The sequence below is a fragment of the Carettochelys insculpta genome, chromosome 5 (assembly GCF_033958435.1).
Source record: "Carettochelys insculpta isolate YL-2023 chromosome 5, ASM3395843v1, whole genome shotgun sequence".
NCBI lineage: Eukaryota > Metazoa > Chordata > Testudines > Carettochelyidae > Carettochelys > Carettochelys insculpta.
In genome coordinates this window covers 83,624,120-83,650,149 of record NC_134141.1, presented here as the reverse complement: position 1 = coordinate 83,650,149, position 26,030 = coordinate 83,624,120, and the positions used below count along the sequence as shown (strand labels likewise).

The 26,030-nt window shown below is 48.0% G+C and overlaps 1 protein-coding gene across 2 annotated transcripts in view; it reads right to left on the bottom strand.

Moving 5' to 3' along the window:
• The window catches only part of TNPO1 (transportin 1), a 190,063-nt gene that overhangs the window by 136,499 nt on the left and 27,534 nt on the right, over positions 1-26,030 (bottom strand). For both annotated transcript variants that reach the window (XM_074995420.1, XM_074995421.1), the window contains exon 2: positions 6,371-6,484. In XM_074995420.1, the coding sequence (XP_074851521.1) occupies positions 6,371-6,484 (114 nt within the window). The remainder of the gene's footprint in view (positions 1-6,370; positions 6,485-26,030) is intronic.

Sequence of the window (26,030 nt, the reverse complement as noted above, 5' to 3'; positions counted from 1 at the left end):
TGATGGCTAATCAGCTAAAAATGAGTCCCAATGTGATTCTGTGGTCAATGGGCTAATAAAATCCTCTAATGCATAAACAAGAGAATTTCAAGTAGGAACAGAGAAGTTATTTTACCTATTTGACACTGGTGCAACCACTACTAGAATATTATGTCCAAATTCAGCTGTCTACAATGTAAGAAAGATGTTGATAAACTGCAGAGGGTTCAGAGAGGAGACACTAGGGTAATTAAAAGATTAGAAAATACACCTTATAATAAAAGACTCAAAGAGCTCAATCTATTTAGTTTATGGAAGTTAAGGTTACAGGGTGACTTGATCGGAGTCTTATAAGCACATATACAGAAAACAAATATTTAACAATGAGGTCTTCAGTCTAACAGAAAAAGGGGTAAACATGATCCAATAGCTGGAAACTGAAATTAGACAAAGCAGCATAACTTTTAAAAATAGTAAGTAACCATTGGAGCAACTTACCACAAGCTGTGACAGACTATCAATGACAACTTCTACATCAAGATTAACTTTTTCTATCACATATGGTTTAGGAATTCTTTTTGGGAAGTACTACACAGGAGGTTATAAATCATTATCATAATTCCTTTTGGCCTTGAAATCCATGAACCAACCAGTACATCTTATAATGCAGAGTATAAAAAAACTTGAAATGAGTTTCCAGCAGTTTTAATACAGAAGCACAACAACATTTCCATGCAGCCAGAATGGAACTGAGAGCAAAAAAAGTGTGGAAGCATGAAAATGCAAATCTTAACTTCTAAGCATCTATGTAGAAATCACTGTACTACTATCTGTGGTTCAGTACTTGACGTATGGACACCACCATCTTTAAGCAAGCCAATGAATTCAGCAAAACTCTCAAGTATGCCTAGCACTTCTCATTTGTACTGAAAAACAATATTATCTCTCACTATTGAAAATACTGAAATTGACTTTAGTATAGTCTCTGAAACAAAGATTGCACTTCTGTAAAACTTCAACAAGACTACAGCACTTTTTTGCTTAATAACATGCACATGCATAAACAGCCTGCCAAACTGCAACATAACTGAGCACTAAAAATTGAGATTTGTTTTAAGCATGAGTGGAAACATTGTAGCATAACGTTGGAAGAAGGATGTTAAGATAGTTAGTATTTAAGGATTATCTTGTTCTATATGCAGTAGGGTCATAACAGTCACAAGGGTTCTGTGTTGAGAACCCTCACGAATGTTGAATTTTGCAAATACGGCAGCCTGCCCCAGGCCCCCAGGGGAAGTAGTGGCTCAGCCACTTGCAAATAATTGAATTCACGAACATTAAGTTAGTGAATCTTGAGACTCTACTGTAATTACAATCTTACATGGTATTACCATCAGGTATTACTCCTGGGGAAAATCTGCACCACCGCAAAGAAGCAGAAAAATGCATCCCCACCATCCTGATTCCCCTCATTTCCTTGAAGGAAATGGTTTCTGTGGAGAAACAAAGAGAAGCCGCACCAGTGCTCACTCACCCTTCCTGACAACACAGGTAGGGGAGAGGTAAACCACTCAGGGGAGGGGGGCTTTGGGGAATGCCCTGGGATATCCAGGAACGTTAGTCCCAGTTTGGGAACAAGGTGGCAGCAGGACAGAAGAGCAGCCCCCCTCCTTAGCCCCTGCAAAGAGCAGCCGAGAGCTGGGTCAGATCAATGCCCCACAGAAACTTCCCTGGCTGCTGGAAACTCTGCATACAAAGAGGAGGAGAACATGGCAGGAGAGGATTAGGGTGTGGTCAGTTTAGCGGTGCATGAAAGAGCTCAGTGGGGAGGGGGCAGGGGGAGTTGAGTGCAGGGGAGTCCAGCTTGTGCAGGCAGGAGAAGCAGCTCCCCAAACAATGACACCACCCACCCATGCATCTGAAACCCCCTTGTGCATCAGGAGCCCTCCTCCTTGCAGAATCTCCACGATTACCACCCATCATCAGGAGCTCCCACAACCAGTCCCCAAAACCATCAAGTCCCAACCAGATGCATCCCAGCCACGCACCCCACCAAGCCCCAAGCCCCCTTCCACTGAACCCTAAGCACCCTCCCCTAGACTTCACTGCAGCCTCATCCCCTCTGCACCAAGCCTCTGTACATCCAGTGATATACAATAGGCTTACTTGATGAAACATTTCAACTCTACTACCTTCATATTTTAGAAAGACATTCTAACATTTAATGTGACTTCTGTTTTCTTAATTTGCGTTGTCTATTTTTGAATGACCAATACAGGAGAAACAAGGGCAATCAGCCCACATTAATAAGAAAACAAATCAATTCAAAGCGCCTTAAATTTGTAGCAGCCGGCTCAAGCCCCACTGGGACACCTTACTATGCACCATTCTGTAACAACATAGCAATCACAGCAACCTGCTGAAGCCCACTGATAAATGTATCAAGTGACATTTTTATTATATAGCACTTGTCTGAAAGTTGTATTAAAAGATTTTTCCAAACCCACCTCACATAACAGTAAAACCCACTGCTTACTGAAGCCAACACCAGCAGAGTACACTTCTAAGGTACAGCAAAGGCTGGAGTGTCACAGCAAAGAAGACAATTACTACTGCCATTTTAAGCAACCTACGTAAAAAAACTGAAACCTAAATAGAAAAAAAAAAGTTCAATCCTTGAAGAGGCCATTTAGGGATCTGGGGCAAATAGATTTAAAGAAAAAAAAAATGATGCTTGGTTGCTTGGTCCTGCCAAGAGGGCAGGAGGCTGGACTCGATGACCTCCCAAGGTCCCTTCCAGTTCTGAGATGTGTACACAGTAGATAGCTTTCCTTTCCATTCATATTTGGAGCATTCAGCATATGATGCTTCCCTTTAATTAGACATCCTTCATCCAATATCCCTCGAGTTATGCGAGGGTTGTGTTCCCACACAACCACGCATACCTGCAATTTCACATAAGTCAGGGGCAGCTTATTTCCCCCTGCGGAAAGCACATTCTGCAGCCAGAGAAGCAACAGGAGCACCCAGAGCTGCTTTTGAAAAGTGAGTCCAGGGGGTCGGGGGGGGAGGCAGTTGGGGACGGTTAAGCCCGATGGTGGGCTGGGGCCATGGGAGGGGAGCAGGGGCCTAGGGTGGATTAGAGCTGCGGTGGGGAGGGGCAGAGGGGGTGAGCGGCAGCCACGTGGGACCTGTTGAGCGAGCCACATGCAGGGGTGGTGAGCACAGTCATGCTCAGTGGTGAGTTGGGCTGCTGAAGGTTTGAAATGGGGGCATGGGGGGGCAGGGAGTGAACTGGAGCCAGGCTACAGGGCATTTGAACTGGGACCAGAGCTGCACAGCGGGGAGTTGAACCGGGGCCACGTGGGGAGCAGGACTCTGAGTCGTGCTTAACCCGCATTAACGGAGTTAAGCACGACTTGAAATCATGCATTAAGGGTTTATTGTACACAAAACAGTTCCACTTTTGTATAGTTAGTTTCTAATTTCATTTTTCAAAATGACACTCACGGCTGTGTACGAACATTACACAAGAAATTTTACATTTATAGAATATGCTGTAAGAATTATTTGGGAAGAGGATTTCTAGTAAACAAGGCTTTTTTTAAAATAATAGAAATTGAGCCAAGTGAACAAGACAATATCCCTTTAATAATCTAAAAATACCTTAATTCAATCTAAACAAGGACTAAAAATCCACAATTTAAATATATTCTTACAATTAAGAATTACTGTAACTGACAAATTAAAGATTCTCTATTTTAAATTTGGAGTTTATTTCACACTGAGTGCTGTCAAATGTCAATGTCCCATTTGTGTATAGGTCTTTCACACAGAAAAATGGAAGAAATGAAACATCTTGGCTGCATCTATACTTGCATTCCTTTTTTGAAAGAGATATGCAAATGAGGTAAATCAAAAATGCAAATGAGGTACAAATTTGAATATCTGTCACCTCATTTGCTTATTCTTATTTCAAAATCACTTCTTTCGAAAGGAAAAAACCAGTGTAGACGCTGCTCTTTTGAAAGTAAACCTCATATTCAAAAGAATCCTTCCTATAAAAGAAGTGAAGAAGGATTCTTTCAAAGATTGGGTTTACTTTCAAAAGAGCAGCGTCTACACTGGTTTTCTTCTTTCGAGAGAAGCAATTCTGAAATAAGCATATGCAAATGAGGTACCATGTATGCACATTTTGTACCTCATTTGCATACCTCTTTTGAGAGAGGAATGCAAGTGTAGGCACAGCCCTTAAGATGGAAAATGCAGTTATAAATAAAGCTACAATGACTTTCATAGAAAACAAGATCTGACTTCCACCAATCTCTGTGACTTCATCCCTGGAGGCATGGAGCTGCAGGGAACAGCTGATAGGGCTCTGGGTTCCCTCTAAGACCCACTGGTGGCAAGGACACTCTTAAGCTGAGTAGGCCTCCATAGCTGCCCAGCAACGGTGGGAGATGTGGGGACCATGCAGCCAAGCTCCCCATTTTGTTGTGGATATTTTTAAGTAAAAGTCACAGGCAGGTCACTGGCTGCTTGAATTTTTCTTTATTACCCATGACCTACTCAGGATTTACTAAAAATATCTACGATAAAAGTCTTAGCCTTAATTCTAAAAGCAAAAAAGTTTACAAAGGGACTCAATGCCTGAAATAAACTACATTTTATTTAATTTATTTAATTTATAAATAAAAGTAGAAGTACTCTTAATTTGACCAAAAAGTCTTAATCAGTTTTTGGAAGGGTGAGGACTGCAAAAAATAGGAGCTAAATCCAACAACCTCAAAGCATCAAGACCGTCACATTTCTCTAGCTCAGAGGGAGGCAAACTATGCTGCATCAGCCTGCCAGCCATTTTAATCCATCCCTCAGGGACCGGGGCTTGCCTTGCTCCTTATAGCTCCAACAAGAAACACAATGTTCTAGCTTAGGTGCTGGCCAAAAGGGGAACAGGCTGTTGCTTCTGGGAGCTACTTGACATATAAGCGCAGCCCTGTGTTACACAGCCTTGAGCCACACCAGCTCCCTGTTCCAGCCCAGATCCCCCTCCCAACTCCTCAGGTCCAGCCAGCGCTCTCACTACCACCCACACAACACAAATCCTGGGAGCCTTCTCCCATCCTCAAACTTCTCAATACCATCCCAGAGCCTCTTCCTCTACCCCAAACCCCTCATCCCTGGACCAACCTAGAATATGCATATCCAAACAGACCCCTCATCCACTCCCTGCACTCCAGCCCTCTAATTTCATGAGCATTCATGGCTCTCCATACAATGTCCATAACCTGATGTCTCCTTTGGTCCAAGAAGTTTTTCCACTCCTAATATACCTTTCTTTTTTCCTTCTGAAGGGCCTCCACCATGTCTCAGCATTTGTATCTCTCTCTATATATACACACCTCATTTGAAAGCCCTCCTTACAGTCAATTACCCAACTTTCACCTAGCGAGTGACAAACCCAATGGATTTGCATTTGAAGTTACCACAAGCACCACATTATCCTTGCTTCATTCTCTATGAAAGCACTCGATCATGTAACAGGACTCTTCTCCCACCAGATTCACCATGCATTCACAGAATACAGACACACTCTCCTGGTACAGCATGTCCTGAGCCTCTCCCTCCTCCCACAACTGACTCTCGAGAAAAGGGACATCATGAGGCTTAGCCTCGCCAACCAGGGCTGAAGGAGGAGCAGCACTTCTCGATTAGGAACCCTGTTTCCGGCCTGCCCCAGCCCTGTCTGAAAGAGACCTGTGTGCGGGGAACTCCTTGAAGGCGAACCACTTCTCCCGGGGCTGCGCTGTTGCAGCTGAGCGCTGGCAGAGACCCAGCGTGGGTAACCAGGGAAAGTGGCAAACACCAGAGCGGCGTCGCCCGGCCAAGGCTTTAAAAAGAAAAGCTGCTCCACTTAGCTCCCAGCCTACAACAGGTGCTCGGGCCAGGGGCCAGACGGGAGAGGCGGGTAACATTACCGCCCACGGCTTCCCTTGGCGGTTCAAACCCCGCGCCACAGCCACGCAGCACAGTGCCTGGGCGGGAACTAAGCCAAAAGCGACCCGGCTCCCTAGCCTCCCCAAGCCGTTCGCAGAGCTACGGCGTCAGCCTCTGGCACAGTCCAGCCACAGCCCCCTCCCCACTGAGCGCGATCTAATACCCGGAGACACCGCCTCTCCCGTTCCCCTTCCCCGAGACTTCCCTGCCCGCTCACGCCCCAGCTCCCCAAACCCTAGCAGCCCCCACTCCTCCCCCGCACCGAGGCCGGAGCGCAACGGGAACCCTGGAAACGACAGTGTTGAACTGTGCCCCAGAGGCTCAGGCCGCGCACGGCGGACAGCGACCCCAGCCCCGCGGTAGGCCCCGGCGACCCGGACCGGGCCAAGGATACTTGTTGCACGGCTCTCTGCGTCGTAGTGTCCGGAGACTGCGACTCCTTGAGCAGCTGCAGGATCTGCTGGAGTCCCTGCTCGTCGGGTTTCCACTCATACTCCATCTTGGGTCGCTGCAAAACACCAAACAGGCGGCCGCGATTACTAGTGCTGCAGGCCTGAGCGCAGGGGAGGCTGCACCCGGAGCGCGGCCCGCTCTCACCCAGCACGCACATGCGTGCGTACCTACGTACGTACAGACGTCAGGGCGTACCGCAGAGCGGCGCCGTACTCCCCCGGCAGAACTGCAGTTAGCCCCGGCCGCTGTGCGCCGAGTAGAACTCACTGACGAATTTCCAGGCTGGCCCTACCAGCAACACGTGCCCCATGGCCTCAGCGCCCGTCTCGCCACCGCCCACCTGGCCGTCTCAGTCCGCCTGCCCCCGCCTGCGGCAGTAACCACTGCAGCCGCTGGCCTCCCCCGCAAGGCTCCAGGTGCGTCAGCCACACTGCGTATGAGGGGATCAATAAAACAATGGCTGTAACCCTGTGGATCTATCAGGCATTGTTAATGGAACCACCGGCAAGGGTCCTGCAGAGGAGATCCCCTCAGGCCCTACTCTCAGCGCCCTGTGAGAGCACTTTCCCTAGCTGACAAGTATCAGAGAGGTAGCCGGGTTAGTCTGTATCTTCAAAAACAAGAAGTCCTGTGGTACCTTATAGATTAACAGATATTTTGGAGCATAAGCTGTCATGGGCAAAGACCTGCTTCATCTGACAAAGCTGGTCTGCCCACACAAGCTTATGCTCCAAAATATCTGTTATTCTATGAGGTGCTACAGGACTTCTTGTTGTTTCCCTAGCTGCTTCACCAGCACCCCCTTCTCAACCAGAAGGGTGACAGTAACACCTGCCCCCCCGCCTTCCCCCCCCCAAAAAAAAACCTAGACAGCAATAACAGTAGCAGTTGCTCCACCCACTAAATACACTGCATTTATAGAGGGGTGTAGATTCTGAACAGAGGTAGCAGGAACTCGGGCCTTGTCCAAATAAGGGGTGTGATCGTGAGGTGGATCACTCAAGCAAGGCATAGGAAAATTATAACCTGCATGAAGGCATGGGGCTGGATCAAATGCATCCAAGGGTGGTGAGGGTGTTGGCTGATACGATTGCAGAGCCATTGATCGTTATCTTTGTAAACTTGTGATCTGGGAGGTACTGAGCAATTAGCAAAAGGCAAATACAGTACCTAACTTCTGAAAAAAGAAATAAGGAGAGTCTGGGGAATTACAGATTGGTCAGCCTCGCCTCACTCCCTGGAAGAATCATGGAGGGAATCCACAAAGAATCCATTTTGAAGCACGTGGAAGACGGGAAAGTGACCAGGAATAGTCAACATGGATTCACCAAGGGCAAGTCATGCCTGACCAACCTGATTGCCTGGGGAGAACCTACTCTCCCCACCCCCAGTTTTGAATTGCCTTGGGTCACAAAGTCTTAATGCATTGTCAAAATGGGTCACTGTCTCAAAGGTAGGGAACTGCTGCTCTAAGGGGTTGTCAACACTTCTGCAACGATCGACTCGGCGAGGATCAAGCTTCAAGAATTCAATTTTGCGTGTCTGGTACAGATGCATGAAAGCAATCAGTCTGGAGTCGGCAGCTGACACCTGTACTCCTCTCTGTTGCAATGAATAAGGGAAGTTGATGGGAGAAAAGCTCCCATCAAACTTCCTTAGTGAAGACAGTCATGTAAGTTGATTTCCAAAATGGCAATTCTAGATACGCAATTGCTGTAGCTAGAATTGCGTATCAGAAATTGACTTTCAGGTGTAGTATAAGCCTGCCCTAATCCAGTGATTACAGCCTTCATCTAGAAGGGGGGCAACGCACGTTCCAGTCCTCCTTCAGGCAAGTGGGGAGAGGATTTGAATAAGGAAAGGTGTAGCTCCAACTGCTGAGCTACAGGATACTGTTATGGGGGACGATGGTGCCTGCATCTTTCCTACCGAAGTTCTACTCATTTTACATAATAGAAGAGGCACTGGAGTAGAGGAATAGGATCTTAGATTTCCTCCTCCAAACCAGATTCTTTAACCACTGCACTGTAGAACTATTCTTGCTGTCAAGCCTAACGGTTTCCACCATTGATGCTTTTTTCAATTTTAGCAGCTCTTTCACAAATTTTTCCTCCCCTTCCTACCCCCAGAAACTCCTCTTCTATTTTTATTTCTGTAAAACACAGCCATAAGAAGACATTTTACTTTATTACATCACTAAAGCGGGAATCCTAATTTAGTCATCTAAACATGTTCTCCCAGAACACAGGGACATGTACTTTAGTAGTGAGGTATCGAACACTTAGTGCACAGGCAAGATCTGGTCCACCTAATGTATTTATGTAGCCCATTCAAATTCTGAAAACAGGCTATACTTACACTAGTACTTTTATCAGTATAACACATGGGTCTGCAACCTGCACCTCCCGAGCCACATATAGCTCATTATGGACATTCTGTGGCAGCCAATGCTACAATTGCAAAGTTAAAAAAAAAAACACAATAAACCCTACTGATTATTTTTGATAAACAGTGAAAGTCTAAAAGCCCCAAAATGAACAACTCATATCTAGTAACAGAGAGGTAACTGTGTTACTCTGTACTCCAACAAAACAAAACAGCAGAAATATAGCACTTTAAAGACTAACAAAATGATTTATTCAGTGGTAAGATTTTGTGGGACAGACTCACTTCATCAGATCCTGATGGAATGGGTCTGTCCAACTCATATATAAATAGCAAATGATATGTGATCTCGAAGGCTGGGTCTACATGACAGAGTTCTGTCGACGTAACTTGGGGAACATTCACACACTTAAGGCATTCTCTCGACAGAACTCTGCATTTTCCTTGACAGTATTATCCCTCAAAAATCTGAGGCATAACAATCTGGGTGCGTCTACATTAGCAAGCACATTCGAAATCCAGATCGAAAGAGCGAATTCTTTTGAAAGAATCCACAGAGCGGCTACACACACGGCACTCTTTCGAAATTAACTTTGAAAGAACTCCCCCATTCTTTCAAAGTCGGTCCTCCCATCCTGGGATGGGAAGAGCACCCTCCTTCGAAAGATTATTGCAAAAGAGCACGTGTAGACGCTCCACAGCCCACTCTTTCAAAAGTGCGGGTCCTCCATGGCTGTGATCAACTGGCAGGCAGCAGCACCACTCCCAGCACAAGCAAGCTCTATGGCTCCAGCGTCCGTCCACGTTTCAGCACACAAGCTCCCAGAAGTCCTCAGGCAGGAAGCTGAGAGCATGCAGGCAGCAGGGAGCCCATGCTGCTGCACAGCCTGCTCCCTGGCACAACGCCCCAGTGAGCCCTGAGTCCTCCTCAGCACCATGGCCAGCGCCCCGACTCCCACCCACCCCAGGGGCCCCCCAAAGAAACCGGGGACCCCTCCCAGGAGGAGAGCCAGCCCCCCAAGCACCGGGCCCCCTTCTGGACCGATGCCAAGGTGCGGGACCTCCTTGCCCTCTGGGCAGACAAAGACATCCTGCCCCAGATGGGGGAGGCCGAGCGGGGGACAGGGGAGGTAGGAAGGGGGGAGGTGGGGGACGGGCAGGGGATGGTGGGGTAGAGGCGAGAGGGGTAGCTGCGGGAGGGGGTGGCAATGGGGCAGTGGTTGGGGCCAGCTGTCATGGCTTGGGTCAGGGTGTCAAGGTTGACCACCACCCGGTCCCAGGCCCGCTGCTCCATCTCCAGCCACTCCCGCAGCACCTGGAAAGGTCCCGCATGCCGGGCCATCCGCCAGCACCCCCTGGGTGGGGAGAAAGACATAAGGGAGGCTTCCCACATTGCAGCACTGTGGGACCTTTCCAGCATGCTGCGGGAGTGGCTGGAGATGGAGCACCGGGCCTGGGACCAGGTGGCAGCCAACCTCGACACCCTGACCCAGGCCGTGGCCGGCCACCCAGCCCAGACCGCCACCCCATCTCCACCCACTCCTGCAGCCACCCTGCCCACCCCCACCCGCCCCGACCTCACCCTTCCTACCTCCCCCCTTCCAACCTCCCTCCACTCCCTGGTCCGCCCTCTGACCCCACCACCCGCAGTGAACCCTCCCCAAATGCCCGACCTTGCTGCCCTGATCCTGACCCACCTGCGAGGGCCAGCCGGTGGAGGCCGCGGCTCCCACCCCCCACGCTGACCCCCCACAGCACACAGAGGCCTCGCCCCAGGTGCACCCCTATCTGCCTGTGGCACCAGCCCCAACCTGGCCCCCGGGGCTCCTGGACATGGGGTGGGGGGAGACGGGCAGGACGTGGACGACGGGGATCACACCCACCAAAGCCCCAGGAGCGCTAAGCTGCCCCCCTCCTGGAAGCCTGCCCAGGGCCTCTCCACCCCTGTAAATAGTTACTCCCTGCTCCCATCACCCAGTCCGCCCTGCCATAAATAGTTGTAAGAAGACTTAGCTTTGTTATTTATGTAAAATGTTTATTTTTGTGTTCTACACCATACTCTGTGCATATGTGGGGGGGGAGTGTGCAGTGCAGTGGTGTGTGTGCATGAGTGTGTGCACAGGGTGGGGGGGCTGCGCACTGCTCAAAGGCCTGGCACAGGTCCTCCTGGATCCATAACCCACCCTGCTGGGCCGGGCAGCACAGGGCAGCAGGGGGCTGCTCATACCCGTGCCCCAGCTGGGCAGCCCACCCCTGCATGAGAGACTCGTTCCTGGCCTCCACGAGGTTATGCAGGGTGCAGCAGGCCCCGACCACTACTGGGATATTAGCCAGGCCCACCTCCAGCCTCGTGTGGAGGCACCTGAAGCGCCCCTTGAGGCGTCCAAACGCCCACTCTACAGTAGTGCAGGCCCGGTTCAGCCGCTCGTTAAAATGGTCCTAGCTCAGCTGGATGCGCCCTGTGCATGACCTCATGAGCCAGGCCTGCAGGGGGTAGGCCATATCCACCACAATACATGGCAGCATTGTCATGTCCCCGACAGGCAGCTCCCGCTGGGGAGGAAGGTCCCCTCGGCCAAGCTTTGTCCCAGTCCTGAGCTCCTGAAAACCCTGGCATCATGGATGCAGCCACACCAGACCATGCAGATGTCCTGGAACCAGATGTTGGCATCAATGAGCGCCTGCAGGACCACAGAGCGGAAGCCCTTCCAATTTACACAGGCCCCATGACTGTGCTCCGGGGCCCTGATGGCGATGTGGGTGCCATTCAGGGCCCCGAAGCAGTTGGCGAAGCCCAGCTCCTGGAAGCCCTGCATGGCGTTGTCCAGGTCCCCCACACAGATCAACTGCCACAGTAGTACCTTGTTGATGGCACAGATGACCTGCGGGGTGTTGAAGGGGCATGCTCATGAGTGTGGCCTGGTCTGCATCCTGCACACCCACCCGTCCCCAGCGGGGGATGCCCCACCACTCCCCAACAGGGCCCCTTGCTAGGGTGTCTCCACCCCCTGCTCCCCACATGCAGAGTGGGTGTGACCCAGCCATACCTTACCTTGAAGAGGATGGCACCGATGGTGGCTTTGCCCACCCTGAAATGGTGGCCGACAGATCGGTAACTGTCCATAGCTTCCATAGGGCAATGACCATCCTTTTCTGTAGGGAGAATGCTGGCCTCATGCAGGTGTCCCGGTGCTGGAGGACTGGGGTGAGCCAGTGGCACAGCTCCAGGAATGTCCCCTTGGTCATCCTGAAGTTCTGTAGCCACTGGTTGTCGCCCCAGTCCCCCAGCACCAGCCGGTCCCACCAGTCGCTGCTTGTGAGGAAGCTCCAGGCGGCGGGTGACCCTGGGGACATCACGCCTTGAGGATGGCCTCCGGGAGGGCAGCTAGCAGAGTGGCCACCCACTGCCACTAGAGTACAGCGGCCAGGACCATGGCCACTGCACTGGCCACGGCCTCTATGCTGGGGTGCTGCTGCTTGGGGTCCATGAGGGCCCGGGATGCCTGCTCCACACTCGCACACACGCTCTCTCTCTTCTCAGCCTGGGGACAGGCCTGTGGGGGGGCCCTTTAAGGGGATGGTGGGAGGCAGGCGGCAACCCCAGAAGGGCTTGTCCACCTTGCAACTCTGCCCATGGCGCTTTCTGCCCCTGCTCTTTCGAAAGAGGGCCCTGGTGTGTGTGGACGCTCTCTTTCCAAATTGCATGGGGGTGGGGGGTCCCTTTTGAAATAACAGATCGAACCTTCGGTCCCTGCTGCTGCGTGTGGACGCTCTGTTTTGAAAGAGCATCTTTCAATGTTCTCTTTCAAAAGACGTTCTTTCGAAACAGAGCTGTAGTGTAGATGCACCCTCTCTGGACAGAATACTGTAGACAAAAGTGCAGTGTAGACACTTCTGTCAACAGAGAGGGCTTCCGGTTGCCGGGCAGCCCTCTTTGCAGAGCTTCCATTCTGTTTTCTGGTGCCAGAGGGCAGTGCAGCCTGGCAGTTCACTGTCAACAGAGCAAGTTGCGTGTAGATGCAATCCATCGACAGAATACTGTTGAGATTTCCCTTTCAACAGTAACTTCTGACAACAGATGCTTCTCGGGTAGACATAGCTACACAGTGCAGTTCTTAAATAAATATATTTACCATCAAATTGGAAAAAATTGCTCTCCTTGCTATTTTGGTTGCTGACTCTGGGTATAATGTCATACAGCGATACGAAAACACACCTGCTGGCTATGTCTGCACTGGAAGCATCAGTCAACAGAAGCTACTGTCAACAGGAAAATCTTGACAGAACCTCTGTCAACAGATTGCATCTACACACAACTTCATCTGTCAACAGAGAGCTGCCAGACTGCACTGCCTTCTGATGACAGAAAGCAAAATGGCAGCTCTGAAAAGAGTGCTGCCCGGCAAGCGGAAGACCCCCGTGTCGACAGAAGCGTCTACACTGCACTTTTGTCGACCGTACTCTATCCAGAGATTGTTATGCCTCAAATTTTTGAGGGATAATACTGTTGAGTAAAAAGCAGAGTTCTGTCGAGAGAATGCCTTAAGTGTGTGGATGTTCCCTGAGTTACGTCGACAAAACTTTTGTTCTGTTGACAAAACTCTGTAGTGCAGACCCAGCCTTCGAGATCACGTATCATTTGCTATTCAGATATGAGTTGGACAGATCCGTTCCATCAGGATCTGATGAAGTGAGTCTGTCCCACAAAATCTCAGCACTGCATAGATCATTTTGTTAGTGTTTAAAGTGCTATATTTCTGCTGTTTTGTTTTGTTGGAGTACAGAGTAACACAGTTACCCCTCTGTTACTAGATATGAGTTGTTCATTTTGTTGTTCAAAGAGCGTCCAGACTGCCCAGCCCTCTGTCGACAGAACAATCAATTATGAGCTCTGCAAACAGCGCTGCATGGTGAACCAGAAGCCCTCTCTGTCGACAGCAGGCCCCTTAGAGCATCTGCACTATTTTTCTGTAAACAGAATCTGTCTACAGAGGCGCTATGTCTCAAACTTTGAAGACATAACTGCAGAGAAAAAGGCTGCGATCTGACTACAGATTCTAGACAAAATGCATCTGTAGAGTGGATGCTCCCTAGTTTACAAAACTTTGTAGCATAGACACAGCTACTGAGTGACATACATTACACTAATGGAAACACAACACTGTGTTGGTGGGAGACATGCTGCCATTGCTTGCTGATTTGCAGAATTTTAACTAGGGTTATCACGTAATTAAAAATGAACTGTAATTAATCAGGTAATTAAGCACAATGTTAATAATAGAATGTCATTTATTTAGATTTTGATATTTTATATTTTAAATATATTTATTTCAGTTACACAGAATATAATGTGTACAGTATTCACTTTATTTTATTGCAAATACTTCCACTGTAAAAATAAAAGTATTTTTCAATTGATAAACTTGAACATAAAAGTGTAGAATTATGTACCAGAAATGACTGCACTCAAAAATAAATTAGTGTAAGACTTTAGAGCCTAAAACTCCACTCAGTTTTATTTCTCGGCCAGCAGACAAACTAGTTTGTTTACATTTGCAGGAGATGATGCTGCCTGCTCCTTGTTTACAATGTCCCCTGAAAGTGAAAACAGGCATTACCGTGGCATTGTTATAGTCAGAGTTGCAAGATATTTACCTGCCAGATGCACTGAATATTCCTATGTCCTTTCATGCTTCAGCCACCATGCCAGAGGGCATATGTTCATGCTGATGACAGGTTCGGCTAGACAAGGACCAAAAGCAGTGCAGACAAACATGTTCATTTTCACCATCTGAGTCAGACACCAACCAGCAAAATGTTGGTTTTCTTTTTTGGTGGTTCAGCTTCTGTTGTTTCTGCATCGAAATGTTGCTCTCTTAAGATTTCTGGAAACATGCTTCATACTTCATCCCTCTCAGTCTTTGGAATGCACTTCAGATTCTTAAATCTTGGGTTGAGTGCTGCAGCTAGCTTTAGAAATCTTACATTGATATCTTCAAGTTTTGTCAAATATACAGTTAAAAGGGTTCTTAAAATGAACACCATGTACTGGGTCATCATTCAAAACTACTAAAACGGAGCAGGAGACGTATAATTCTCCACCAAAGAGTTCTGTCACATATTTAATTAACAGATTATTTTTAACAAGCATTATCAGCATGGATGCATGTCCTCTGGAATGGTAGCTGAAGTATGAAGGGGCATACAAATGTTTAGTAAGTCTGACACGTAAATGGCAGTACCAGCTACAAAAGTACTTCACAAATGCCTGTTCTCGCTTTTCGGAGAGACTGTAAATAAGAAATAGGCAGCATTACTTTCCATAAGTCTGAACTGACTTGTTTGTCTTAGCAGTTAGCTGAACAAGAAATAGGACTGAATGGACTTTCAGGCTACATCTACACTGGAAGCATCTGTCTACAGAAGAAGTTACTGTCAGAAGAGATGTTCCGACGAAACTACCAACAGATCCTGCTTACACATAAAGGGCCTCCCACAGCATCTGTACAGTTTTATTATCAATGGTTTTTGATGACAAAACACATTTTGTGTATAGATGCTCCATGAGTTTTGTCTACAAAACTCCAGTTTTGTCGACAAAATGCTCTAGTGTGGATGCACCCTTAAACTCTAAAATTTTAAATTGTTTTGTTTTTCAGTTCAGTTATCCTAACAAATCTACATTGGTAAGTTGCACTTTCACATTTTCCCTACAATATCTGTATGGAATAAATTGAAAAATACTGTTTGTTTGTTTGTTTATTGTTTTATAGCGTAAATATTTGTAATCAAAAATAATATAAAGCGAGCAATGTACACTTTGTAATCCATGTTGTAATTGATATCAATATGGAAGAATGTAGAAAAGCCTTCAAAATTTTTTAAAAATTTCAATGGATATACGACTATTTAACAGTGTAATTAAAATGTTCATTAATTATTGAATTTTTTTTAGTTAATCACATGACTTTATTGCAATTAACTGACAGCTCTAATTTTAACATGCTGTGTTCAGAATACTTTGCAGGGGAGCAGTGTCTCAAAATTTTCTCAGGAGTACTAATATCAGCAATCCAAAGAACAACTAAAGAGAAGTTACTCACCGTAGTAATGATGGTTCTTCGAGATGTGTCCCCGTGGGTGCTCCACGATAGGTGTCGGGCTCGCCCCGGTGCCGCAGGTCGGATCTTTTCAGCAGTTTTTGCCGGACCGCACATGCGCCGGCGCGGGCCGCTCCCTTGCACGCTCCCGGCCGCGTGCGCGATCCGGTCCCTGCCAGTTCCTTGACCAACCGCCTCGGATGCTCCTGAAAAATACTAAACAGAGATCCGAAGCAGGAAGGATGGGCGGGTGGTGGAGCAACCACGGGGACACATCTCAAAGAACCATCGTTACTATGGTGAGTAACTTCTCTTTCTTCCTCGAGTGTCCCCATCGGTGCTCCATGATAGGTGACTACCCAGCAGTAACCCAAGATAGGAGGTGGGTAATCGGTTTATGTGCACCTTGTCCCCGAGAGGACCGCTGTCAAGAGACGGGTATCCTCTTGGAATACCCTGTGAAGGGCATAATGCTTGGCGAAGGTGTCATAGGATGACCAGGTCGCCGCTCTGCAAATGTCTTTTAGCGCAATGCCCTTGAAAAAGGCTGTTGATGCCTCCACCGCCCTAGTGGAGTGAGCCCTAGGCGGGGCCAGTAAAGGAGTCTTTCTAAGTTCGTAGCACATTTTTATGCAGGATACGATGTGCTTCGAGATTCTCTGCGAAGAGAGACCTTCTCCTTTTGACTTGGGAGCAAGAGAGACTAGGAGTCTATCCGTTTTCCAGAAGGACTTAGTCCTGTCTATATAGAAAGCCAGCGTCCTCCTCACATCCAGGAGGTGTAGGCGCACCTCTTTGTTGGAGTTATGAGGCTTTGGATAAAACGAGGGTAAAACTATAGGTTCGTTAATATGAAACTCTGAAGAAACTTTGGGAACAAAGGCTGGATGCAGCCGTAAGGTTACCGCGTCCTTGGAAAATACTGTGCAGGGTGGCGTTGCCATAACTGCCCCAAGCTCGCTCACCCTGCGAGCTGACGTGATTGCAAGAAGGAAGGTTGTCTTTATTGTAAGGAGATGGAGGGAAACCATGGCTAAGGGTTCAAACGGTGGTCCCGTTAGCGCATTAAGCAGCAGGTCCAAGCTCCACGAAGGTGGAAGCGGTTTCCGAGGGGGGTATAGGTTTACCAGCGCTTTGAGGAACCTGGTAACCGTGGGATGGGCAAACACCGTGTGCCCTTCCTCTTCATGTCTGAAAGCCGATATAGCGGCAAGGTGGACCTTCAACGAGGATAGGGAGAGTCCGCCTCTCTTGAGGTCCAGTAAATACTCTAGTATTACAGGCAGATGCGCAGCAAGGGGGGCTAATTGCTTGGTAGAACACAATGCAGTGAATCGAGTCCATTTTTGCTTGTAGGGCTTCCTGGTGGAAGTCCTCCTGCTACTTTCTAGGACTTGTTGCACTCCCTCCGTACACGTGCTCTCTAGGGAGCTGAGCCATGGATTAACCATGCTTGCAGTCGCAGGCCTCGGGGGTGTGGATGCACTATGGACCCCTGGGCTTGCGTAAGCAGATCCGGCGCCACCGGGAGGGGCATCCGTGGACGGTCCGACATGCGCAGGAGTAAGGGGAACCATTGCTGTCGATCCCACGTTGGGACTCCTAGGATCATTCGAGCTCTCTCTCTCCTGGCTTTCTGCAAGACTTTGTGGATAAGCACTGTGGGAGTAAAGGTGTAGAGCAGGGGGCCCCTCCACGAGATCGCGAATGCGTCCCCCAGGGACCCCCGTCCCAGTCCTGCCCTGGAGCAGTATTGTGGGCACTTCTTGTTCCGTTGAGTGGCAAACAGGTCTACCTGGGGAAATCCCCATGCGTGAAAAATCGGTCGTAGCAGATCGGAACAGATCTGCCACTCGTGTGTGAGTGCGAAGCGCCTGCTCAGCTGGTCTGCCTTCGCATAGTGAGCGCCTGGTAAATACGAGGCTTTCAAGGTTATATTGTTGGCGATGCACCAGTTCCAGAATCGGACTGTTTCCGCACATAAGGCACGGAACCAAGCTCCTCCTTGCCGATTTATATAAAACATGGTGGAGGTATTGTCTGTTCTGATCCCGACTACTTGCCTTGTATATGGTCTCGAAAGTGTTTGCAGGCGTTGAACACTGCTCTGAGCTCCAGTATATTTATGTGCAGTGACTGTTCCGTGGAGGACCACAGTCTTTGCGTCACCTTTTCGCCCATGTGTGCTCCCCACCCTATGTGGGAGGTGTCAGTAGTGAGAAAAACAGATATTTGTGGTTGGTGAAAGGGCACCCCTGTTAGCATGTTCTTGGGGTTCACCCACCATTGCAGGGATCTGTGCACCTTTGTCATGGGCGACACCACCCTGTGGACAGTGTGTGCTGCCGGTTTGTAGATGCTCGCCAGCCAGTGCTGCATGCTGCGCCTATGCAAATCGGGCATTCTGTACCACAAACGTTGCTGCTGCCATGTGGCCCAGCATCTGTAAGCACGTCAGAACCAGCACCATAGGGCTGAAGGTGATGACTTGCACGAGGGAACCAATGGCGCGAAAGCGAGCATCTGATAGATAAACCCTTGCTGTGATGGAATTTATACGTGCCCCTATGAACTCTATGTGCTGTGCGGGGTCTATCTTTGATTTTGCCAAATTGATGACGAGGCCCAGCGAAGAGAACATGTCTGCTGTGACGCGTATCTTGCGAAGTACCTCCTCCTTCGAAGCCCCTTTCAGTAGGCAGTCTTTTTTTTTTTTTCCCCCAGATATGGGAATATAAACACCCCCCGTCTGTGCAGGTAGGCTGACACCACTGCCAAAGTCTTGGTGAAGACTCTGGGGGCCGAGGAGAGGCCGAACAGCAGAACCTTGTACTGAAAATGTTCTTTGCCTACCATAACCCGGAGAAAACGCCTGTGAGCTGGGTGAATAGTTATGTGGGAATACGCATCTTGTAAGTCGAGGGCTGCGAACCAATCTCCATCGTCCAGTGCCGTAAGTATAGAGGTGACTGTGATCATCCGAAAGCACTGCTTGCACAAGTACCGGTTGAGGCCTCGAAGATCTAGGCTGGGCCTCCAGCCTCCTGTCTTTTTCTCTGTGAGGAAGTATCTGGAATAGAACCCTTTCCCGCGGAGTTGCTCCGGCACTCTTTCCACTGCCCCTATAAGCATAAGATGGCCTACCTCCTGCTTGAGTCTCGCTTTGTGGGAGGTGTCCTTTAGATGGGGTCTGGGTGGAGGTTGTGGCGGTGGGAGCGACTGGAAGGGAATCGCGTAACCCGTGGCTATGATCTCCAGTACCCATTTGTCTGTGGTGATCTTTTGCCACTGGTCGTAGAATGGTCGGAGGCGATGGTGGAACAGTAGCTTCGGATGACATTGCGCGATGGTAGCGATAGTGCAGCCCTCGATCTGTGTGTCAAACTTGTGGCCTTTGGCCCTGCCCCAAGGACGCACGGCTCTGTTGAGAACGTCACCTGGGAGTTCTGTACTGTTGGTGCTGTTGATGTCGCCCTTGCTTGTAGCCCCTGTGGTACTGGGGACGCTGGGGTTGATACTGCAAACAGCTTCTGCGTGTCAAAGGGGAGATCAACGATCTTCGCCTGCAGATCCCTCGGGATACCCGATGTCTGGAGCCAGGACTCCCTGCACATGACCACTGCTGTAGCTGTTGAGCGTGCTGCTGTATCCGCTACAACGAGGGTGATCTGAACTCCTGTCCTCGAGGCTGCGTAGCCTTCCTGCACGATGGCCTTGAGCAACGGCTTCGTGTCCTCTGGAAGCAAGTCCATGAGGGAAGTCAGCCTGGAGGAGTTGTCGAAATTATGGTTCGCTAGATGCGCTGCGGAATTCGCCATTCTCAACAGTAGGATAGAGCAGGAGTAGACCTTTCTGCCGAACAACTCTAGTTTCTTGGCATCTTGTCCGTTCCCCCTGTCTTGTACTGAGAAGTTTTCGACCTCTGTTGAGACGACTCCAGCACCAGAGAATTTGGTTGCAGGTGGCTGAACAGGAACTCCACGCCCTTCGTCGGGACAAAGTACTTCTTATCCGCTCTCTTGTTTATAGGCGCAGTGGACGCAGGGGTCTGCCATATTGTGGTGGCGGACTCCATGATTGCTTCATCAGCGGAACAGCTATTTTGGAAGAGGCCGGAGGGCTCAGGTTTTTAAGGAGCTTATGGTGTTTCTCCTGCACCTCTGCTGTTTGGATGCCTTGCGTGAAGGCCACCCTTTTAAACAGCTCTTGGAACTGTTTGACATCGTCCGGAGGATGGATGTCCCCTGGGGCCGTGGCCTCGTCAGGGGAAGATAGCGAGGAACCGCTAGGGTAAGCCTCTCTGGAACCCTCTGGGTCCTGTTGATGGTGATACATCCTCTCGCTAGATACCTGCAAGGGAAAATCTCGGGGTTCCAGAATCAACTCCCCCTGTGATATCTGCGTTTCTGTCCCCGTCCGCGATTGCCCTCGGGGATATTGAACCATCTGGGGGCATCTGTCCCTGGGAGTATGCCTATGGTGTCTATGCCCCGCATGATAGGGGCGACCATGGCAACACGGGCACTGTTCCGGAGATGGAGACCTGGACCACTCTGGAGGCGCATACCCCCTGCGTCTGGGGGAGCGAGATCGTCTGGGTGATTGAGATAATCAAGAGACTGATTTGTGGCAGTACTCCAGGGGTTCAAAGCCCAGGAAGGGCGATGGTGGTCCGAGCCATGGTGATGCTGGCTGTAGGAACGGGGATGGGGGCTCAGGGTATACTGGAGGTGACCCTTGCCGCCTCGTTGGAGTCTGCAGCATAAGTGGAGGGCTTAGAGCGAGTAGCCCTGCAGTCCTGTCTGGAGAAGGGCTGTGGTGCCGGGTTTTCTGTGCTGCCTTTCCCCTCCCCTGTGGGGCTGGCTCCGCCCCTTTCCACGTCGGGGATCTCGGCCCCGCTGTCTGCGCCGCACTTGGCATGCTCCGCTGCGGTGCCGCGCAGGTGGTCTCCCCTGGTGCCTGCAGGCCGCGTGCCTGTGAGCTCTGCACCGCCGGTTCCCCGGCGGTTGGTGCCGCTAGCTGCGGTGCCGCTGGATCCGGTGCAGGGCGGCTGTTTGATTATCGGAGGCTCAGCCTCTGCCACGTGCGTCTCCGCACCGCTGCCGCTCTGCTGTGACTGCAGCTGGGAGCTATACGCTCCACCTGTCCCGCTCGCTGTGGCTGCCGGCAGGGATCGGGTTGGTGAAAGCTTCCTCCGTTTTTGCGCTGATGGGGTTAGGAAAGCAGCTCTCCTTTTATGGGCCCCTGCGGGTCCCTCCTGCTGAGGCCGCTCCGGCATGTCTGGCTGGAGGGCCTTGTCAAAGAGCAGCATTTTCAGCCGCATCTCTCTGTCCTTCCTTGCTCTGGCTGTGAGCTTTGTGCAGAAGGAGCATTTCTGTGCCCATCGGAGGCCGGCATCGCTTTGCGGCATGACTCACACTTTGAATCCTGAAGAGGACATTGTGGTGAGTCTTTGAGTTGTTAATAGGGTACTTAGCACCTTCTCTGTGCCTGTTCCCCTCTCGGACTCAGCCTGCCGCGGCAGGAGGCCTAATGGCCTTACGTCCCCGGGCCTCCGCTGCTCCGCTCGCTACTAAGGCTGTAAAACTTTACTTTTTACTCTCTTTTCTTTTTTTTTTTTGTTTTGAAAACAATAACAAGCTAAGTTAAGCTAAAGACTGAAAAAGAAGCTCTAGCTACATTAAAAACATTAAATACGCTAACTCTGGCCGTAGCCTGAGCAGATTCCGTCTGCAGCCGATGGCAGTTAAAGAGGAACTGGCGGGGACTGGATCGCGCACGCGACCGGGAGCGTGCAAGGGAGCGGCGCGCGCCGGCGCATGCGCGGTCTGGCAGAAACTGCTGAAAAGATCCGACCTGCGGCGCCGGGGCGAGCCCGACACCTATTGTGGAGCACCCACGGGGACACTCGAGGAAGAAATATAATTTATTCAAAGACATCTTTTTGAGACAATGGGTAGCCTAACTCAAAAACAAGGAATGGATGTGAATGACACCCAACCTCTTTTAACATCACTGAAGTGTTAATTTTAAATCTTTACTATGAGATTTTACCTATTATCATTAACTGTTACACAGCTGATCATTGTATAACATGATGTAGTGAGACTGAAACCCACGGGGGGATGTGAACTTGGATATGGTGCAAGGGAGGAAATGCAGATGAAGAGAGAAGAGAAGAAGAGAAACAAAGAACGGAAATAGCAGTAGTTGTTGAGGTGACACTGTTTTCCCATTGAGTGATACAGAACAGGACTTAAATAGTAGTAACATTGATGGCAACTAAAAGTTTAGTTGTTACTTACAGACAATCTCCCACCTTTGATTTTGGTGCAGACCTCCCCGTTACATCAGTGGGGGTTCTGCTGAGGATCAAGGGTCCTAAATTTACACCACTGACCATGATTAAAATGGAAATCAGCCTTTGGAAAAGTAAGTTTAACATCCCAGTTCCAATACTGCTCAACAAACATTTACTGTAACCCCTTTTAAAGGAGATTTTTCATGTGATCTGAGAGTGCTAATGTCAGTAATAGCAAGAAAAAAATTACATTTAAATTAAAATTCATTATTGTTTTGAATGTAATCAAATGGTCATGTTTGGAGTTCTTACAACCAGTGTACATAGTACCACACCCTTATATTCATCATTTTGTGAAAGGATGCCACTTTCAGGTTCCAAAAGTCTCCAGGGCTCAAGAGATTAACTGGCGACCTGCTGTCTAGAGACGGATATGAAAGTCACAGCATTTTGCCAAATTATGAGATCGAGGGCAATGGCCTTTTAAGATACCAGACTATAGAAATGTAAATGCTAGGAAAGAGATAAGGGTTGGATTTCTGCCAGCATGCTATACCTACACTTTGCTTTAGGATTCCCTTGAAAATATAAGCTTCAAGACAGTGGGATTTTGATAAATGTTCAGATTCCTTTACAACTCCAGCCAATGGGAGGAACCTCACTTATTTGCTGTTGCGTGCTTAATCGTGGCATCTCCGTGGATACCTACATTGCTGAAAATTAACAAGTGGGTAGATCATCTACCCCAGGGGTGTGCAACCTGCAGTTCCAGACCAGCATCCAGCTCTTTAAGTACTTCTTTGTGGCTCCTGATGCTATAACTGCAAAGTTAAAACAAAACCAAAAAAAACCTACTGATTATTTTCGATAAACAGTGTGTGTCTAACAGCCCCAAAATGAATAACTCATATCTAAATAGCAAACAATAGGTGATCTTGAAATGTTGGATAACTCCCCCTAGTGTCTTCCAGAAGATAGAGAAGGTACTGGAGTGAAAGTCGGGAAGACAGTGGTAGAAACACACATGTAAATGTGAGGAAATAGAATATGTAAAAAGTTTGTGAACAGCCTGCAGTAAACATGTATTGCATTACAAATCATTGTGTGTTCATGGTTCTTAAAATAGGAGTTACAAAAAGTACGGTTTGACATTATTTATTAAGAACTGTCTCATACTCACATGCACTGCGGTTCTTGAATTACTGAGTTTTTTTACCAGATTAGAAAAAATGGCCCTTCTCGCTATTTTGGTTGCCGACCCCTGATTTATTCCTATCTACTTTGGTTTGGAGTGCTGTATTGGAAGAGAGACTATGCTCCTAATTAGCCACAGATTAGAGTATTAGTTTTTAAACTCTTCAGAACCTTCACAAGTAGTATGAAAGAATAGACACAATTGTCAGTTTCAGTACTGCCTTCAGCTTTCTGAATAACTCATGAAACTGATCAGTTCCTTGTTTATTTCATTCTTCTAGGAAAAACTATGAGCAACAAAATAGGTGGACACTGGAGCATACAAACACTACATCAATTCATATTTGTAAACTTATCTTGGGAATCATAAGGTTATAAATTTAATTTTGTTCTTAAATTTTAATCTTAGACCATCCTGCATAAAAAGAAAAGGGAGCTTTCTACTTGTCACTGAAAGTGAAGTTTTTCAGAGATAGTTACAGGTCTTTTGTGGTCTCTGCTTTTTTGCAGTTACATGTTGTGAACAGCAGAAACAATTCTGAAAAACAATTCCAGATTTAACCCATGAAAAATATTTCTCCATTTTGAATTTTCCACCCAAATGGACAAATTAAAGAATGCATAAGATGTAGGAAACTGGTTTTCAGAAACCCACTTAAAAAATCACTCTACAGACTGAAGGAATTGAGAAGTTTTCCCTTAGGATAGGGACACATACTTCGATTACCCCAAAGGATGCTACGGCGGTACATTAGTAGGATGGTAGAAGAGTTGTAAGGGAAAAAATGTCCTCAACAGACTATATACCAATCTGAAATCCTTCAGAATCATACCTTCTAAAGCACCAAAATAATCATTTGAAATTTAATCTGAAATGGTAACAAAATAGATTTTTCTAGTAAAATACACTGAATAACATTGCTGAAGCTCTGCTCTTGAGATAATTTTCTTAATTTAAGTGAACTGTTCTCAGTATGAAAACAGTAAGAACATTTACTTGTTTTATAGTCACTGTGTTTTTTTGACATATCAGAATGTATGCTGCTCCAGGCATGCATGCATCTCCTGTGCACTAGAGCAGAATATTTTGAACAGCAGCATCTACTGAGGCCATGCCTGCATCCCATCCCATATGCCCTTGTGCCCCATTCCCTGGATATGGGTGTCTGTGCACGGTGTAATCCATTTTTATATGGTAAGAAATGGTTCAGGCCTTTGCAGCACTACAGATGCTACCAAACAGATAGGAAATAAGCTGAAAGGCTTTGTTATGGCAAGGAAATATAATAAGGCCTTTGAAATATCCAAGATGTGGAGTGCCTTCTGTCCCCAAGCAGAATGCAATTTTAAAAAGAAAACAGGCAAACTGTGTCAGATTTTAAACCAATTCACCAGCTTTGGAATAAATTTTGGTTGAAGTATCAACACCACTTGCAATAAGTTGTTAAAGGAGCATCAGCCATGAGAGCCTGGAGTTTGCTGATTTTCCTGGCCTATGTGATGATGACTAAAATGTAAGTCTTTATATTTAAAAAATATTCAAATGGGCCCAAAAGTGGGGCTCTGTGAGGCATGCAGGGACAATATTAAATTCCCATGCAGGAGAGGGTTCTCAGATTGGTGGGTAACCATGTATTTAACCCTTTTAGAAATTGGGACAAGAGAAAACTGAACATGACTGAACATGCAGAAATTGTTGCAAGGCAGAATTTGATGGAATTGAATGAAAGTCTAGAGGTTTCAAGTGCAGGTTATATTTGGGTATCATTGATGAAGGAAAAGCATTAACAGACTTATTGGAGCATAAGCTTTCATGGGGAAAGACCCACTTTCCTTGCCCACGAATGCTTATGCTCCAGTAAATCTGTTAGTCTACAAAGGTGTCACAGGACTTCTGACTGTTATTGTGGATAAAGACTAATATGATTACCCCTCTGATACTTGTCAGTGATGAAGGAGTTTTTACTGGATCAAGGTTGTCTTGAATTACCCAAACTGACAAGCCTTTCCATTCAGACTATGTCTACACTGCAAATCTTACAGAAGCACAGCTGTGCCACTACAGCTGTACCCCTGGAATGTCTCCTGCGTACCTGCTCCTTCCTAGTAAGGGACAGCTCTCCTGTTAGCAAAATAAAGCCACCTCCCCAGTGAGCAGTGGTGGTAGCTTTGTTGGCGGGCACAGCATCTCCTGCTAACAAAGTGCTGTCTAGACCAGTATTCCCTCTCTTTTTTCCACCCAAGAGCATAATAAATTTTGTTAAGTGCAACAAGGTATATTTGGATGTACACCATCAGTATAAACACATGCTGCCCCCCTTGAGCGCTCTGCTAATCAGCACCTGAATCTCTCCTGGGTGGCCACCCAAGGGCTAAGCATACAGAGAACACTGGTCTACACTAACACTTTTTGTCAATAAAACTTTTGGTGGTCAAGCACATATTTTTCACATGCCTGACCAACAAAAAAAATACAGTATAGACTTAAACTTAGAGGAGTAAGTCCTCCTCATTGAGAGATTTCTTCTTGGTAGAAGAGATTGTTTCCTACAATAAGTCCTGTTTTTAGTACAGGTTGCACCTCTCTTGTCCAGCACCCTTGGGACCCAATCCATCCCAAA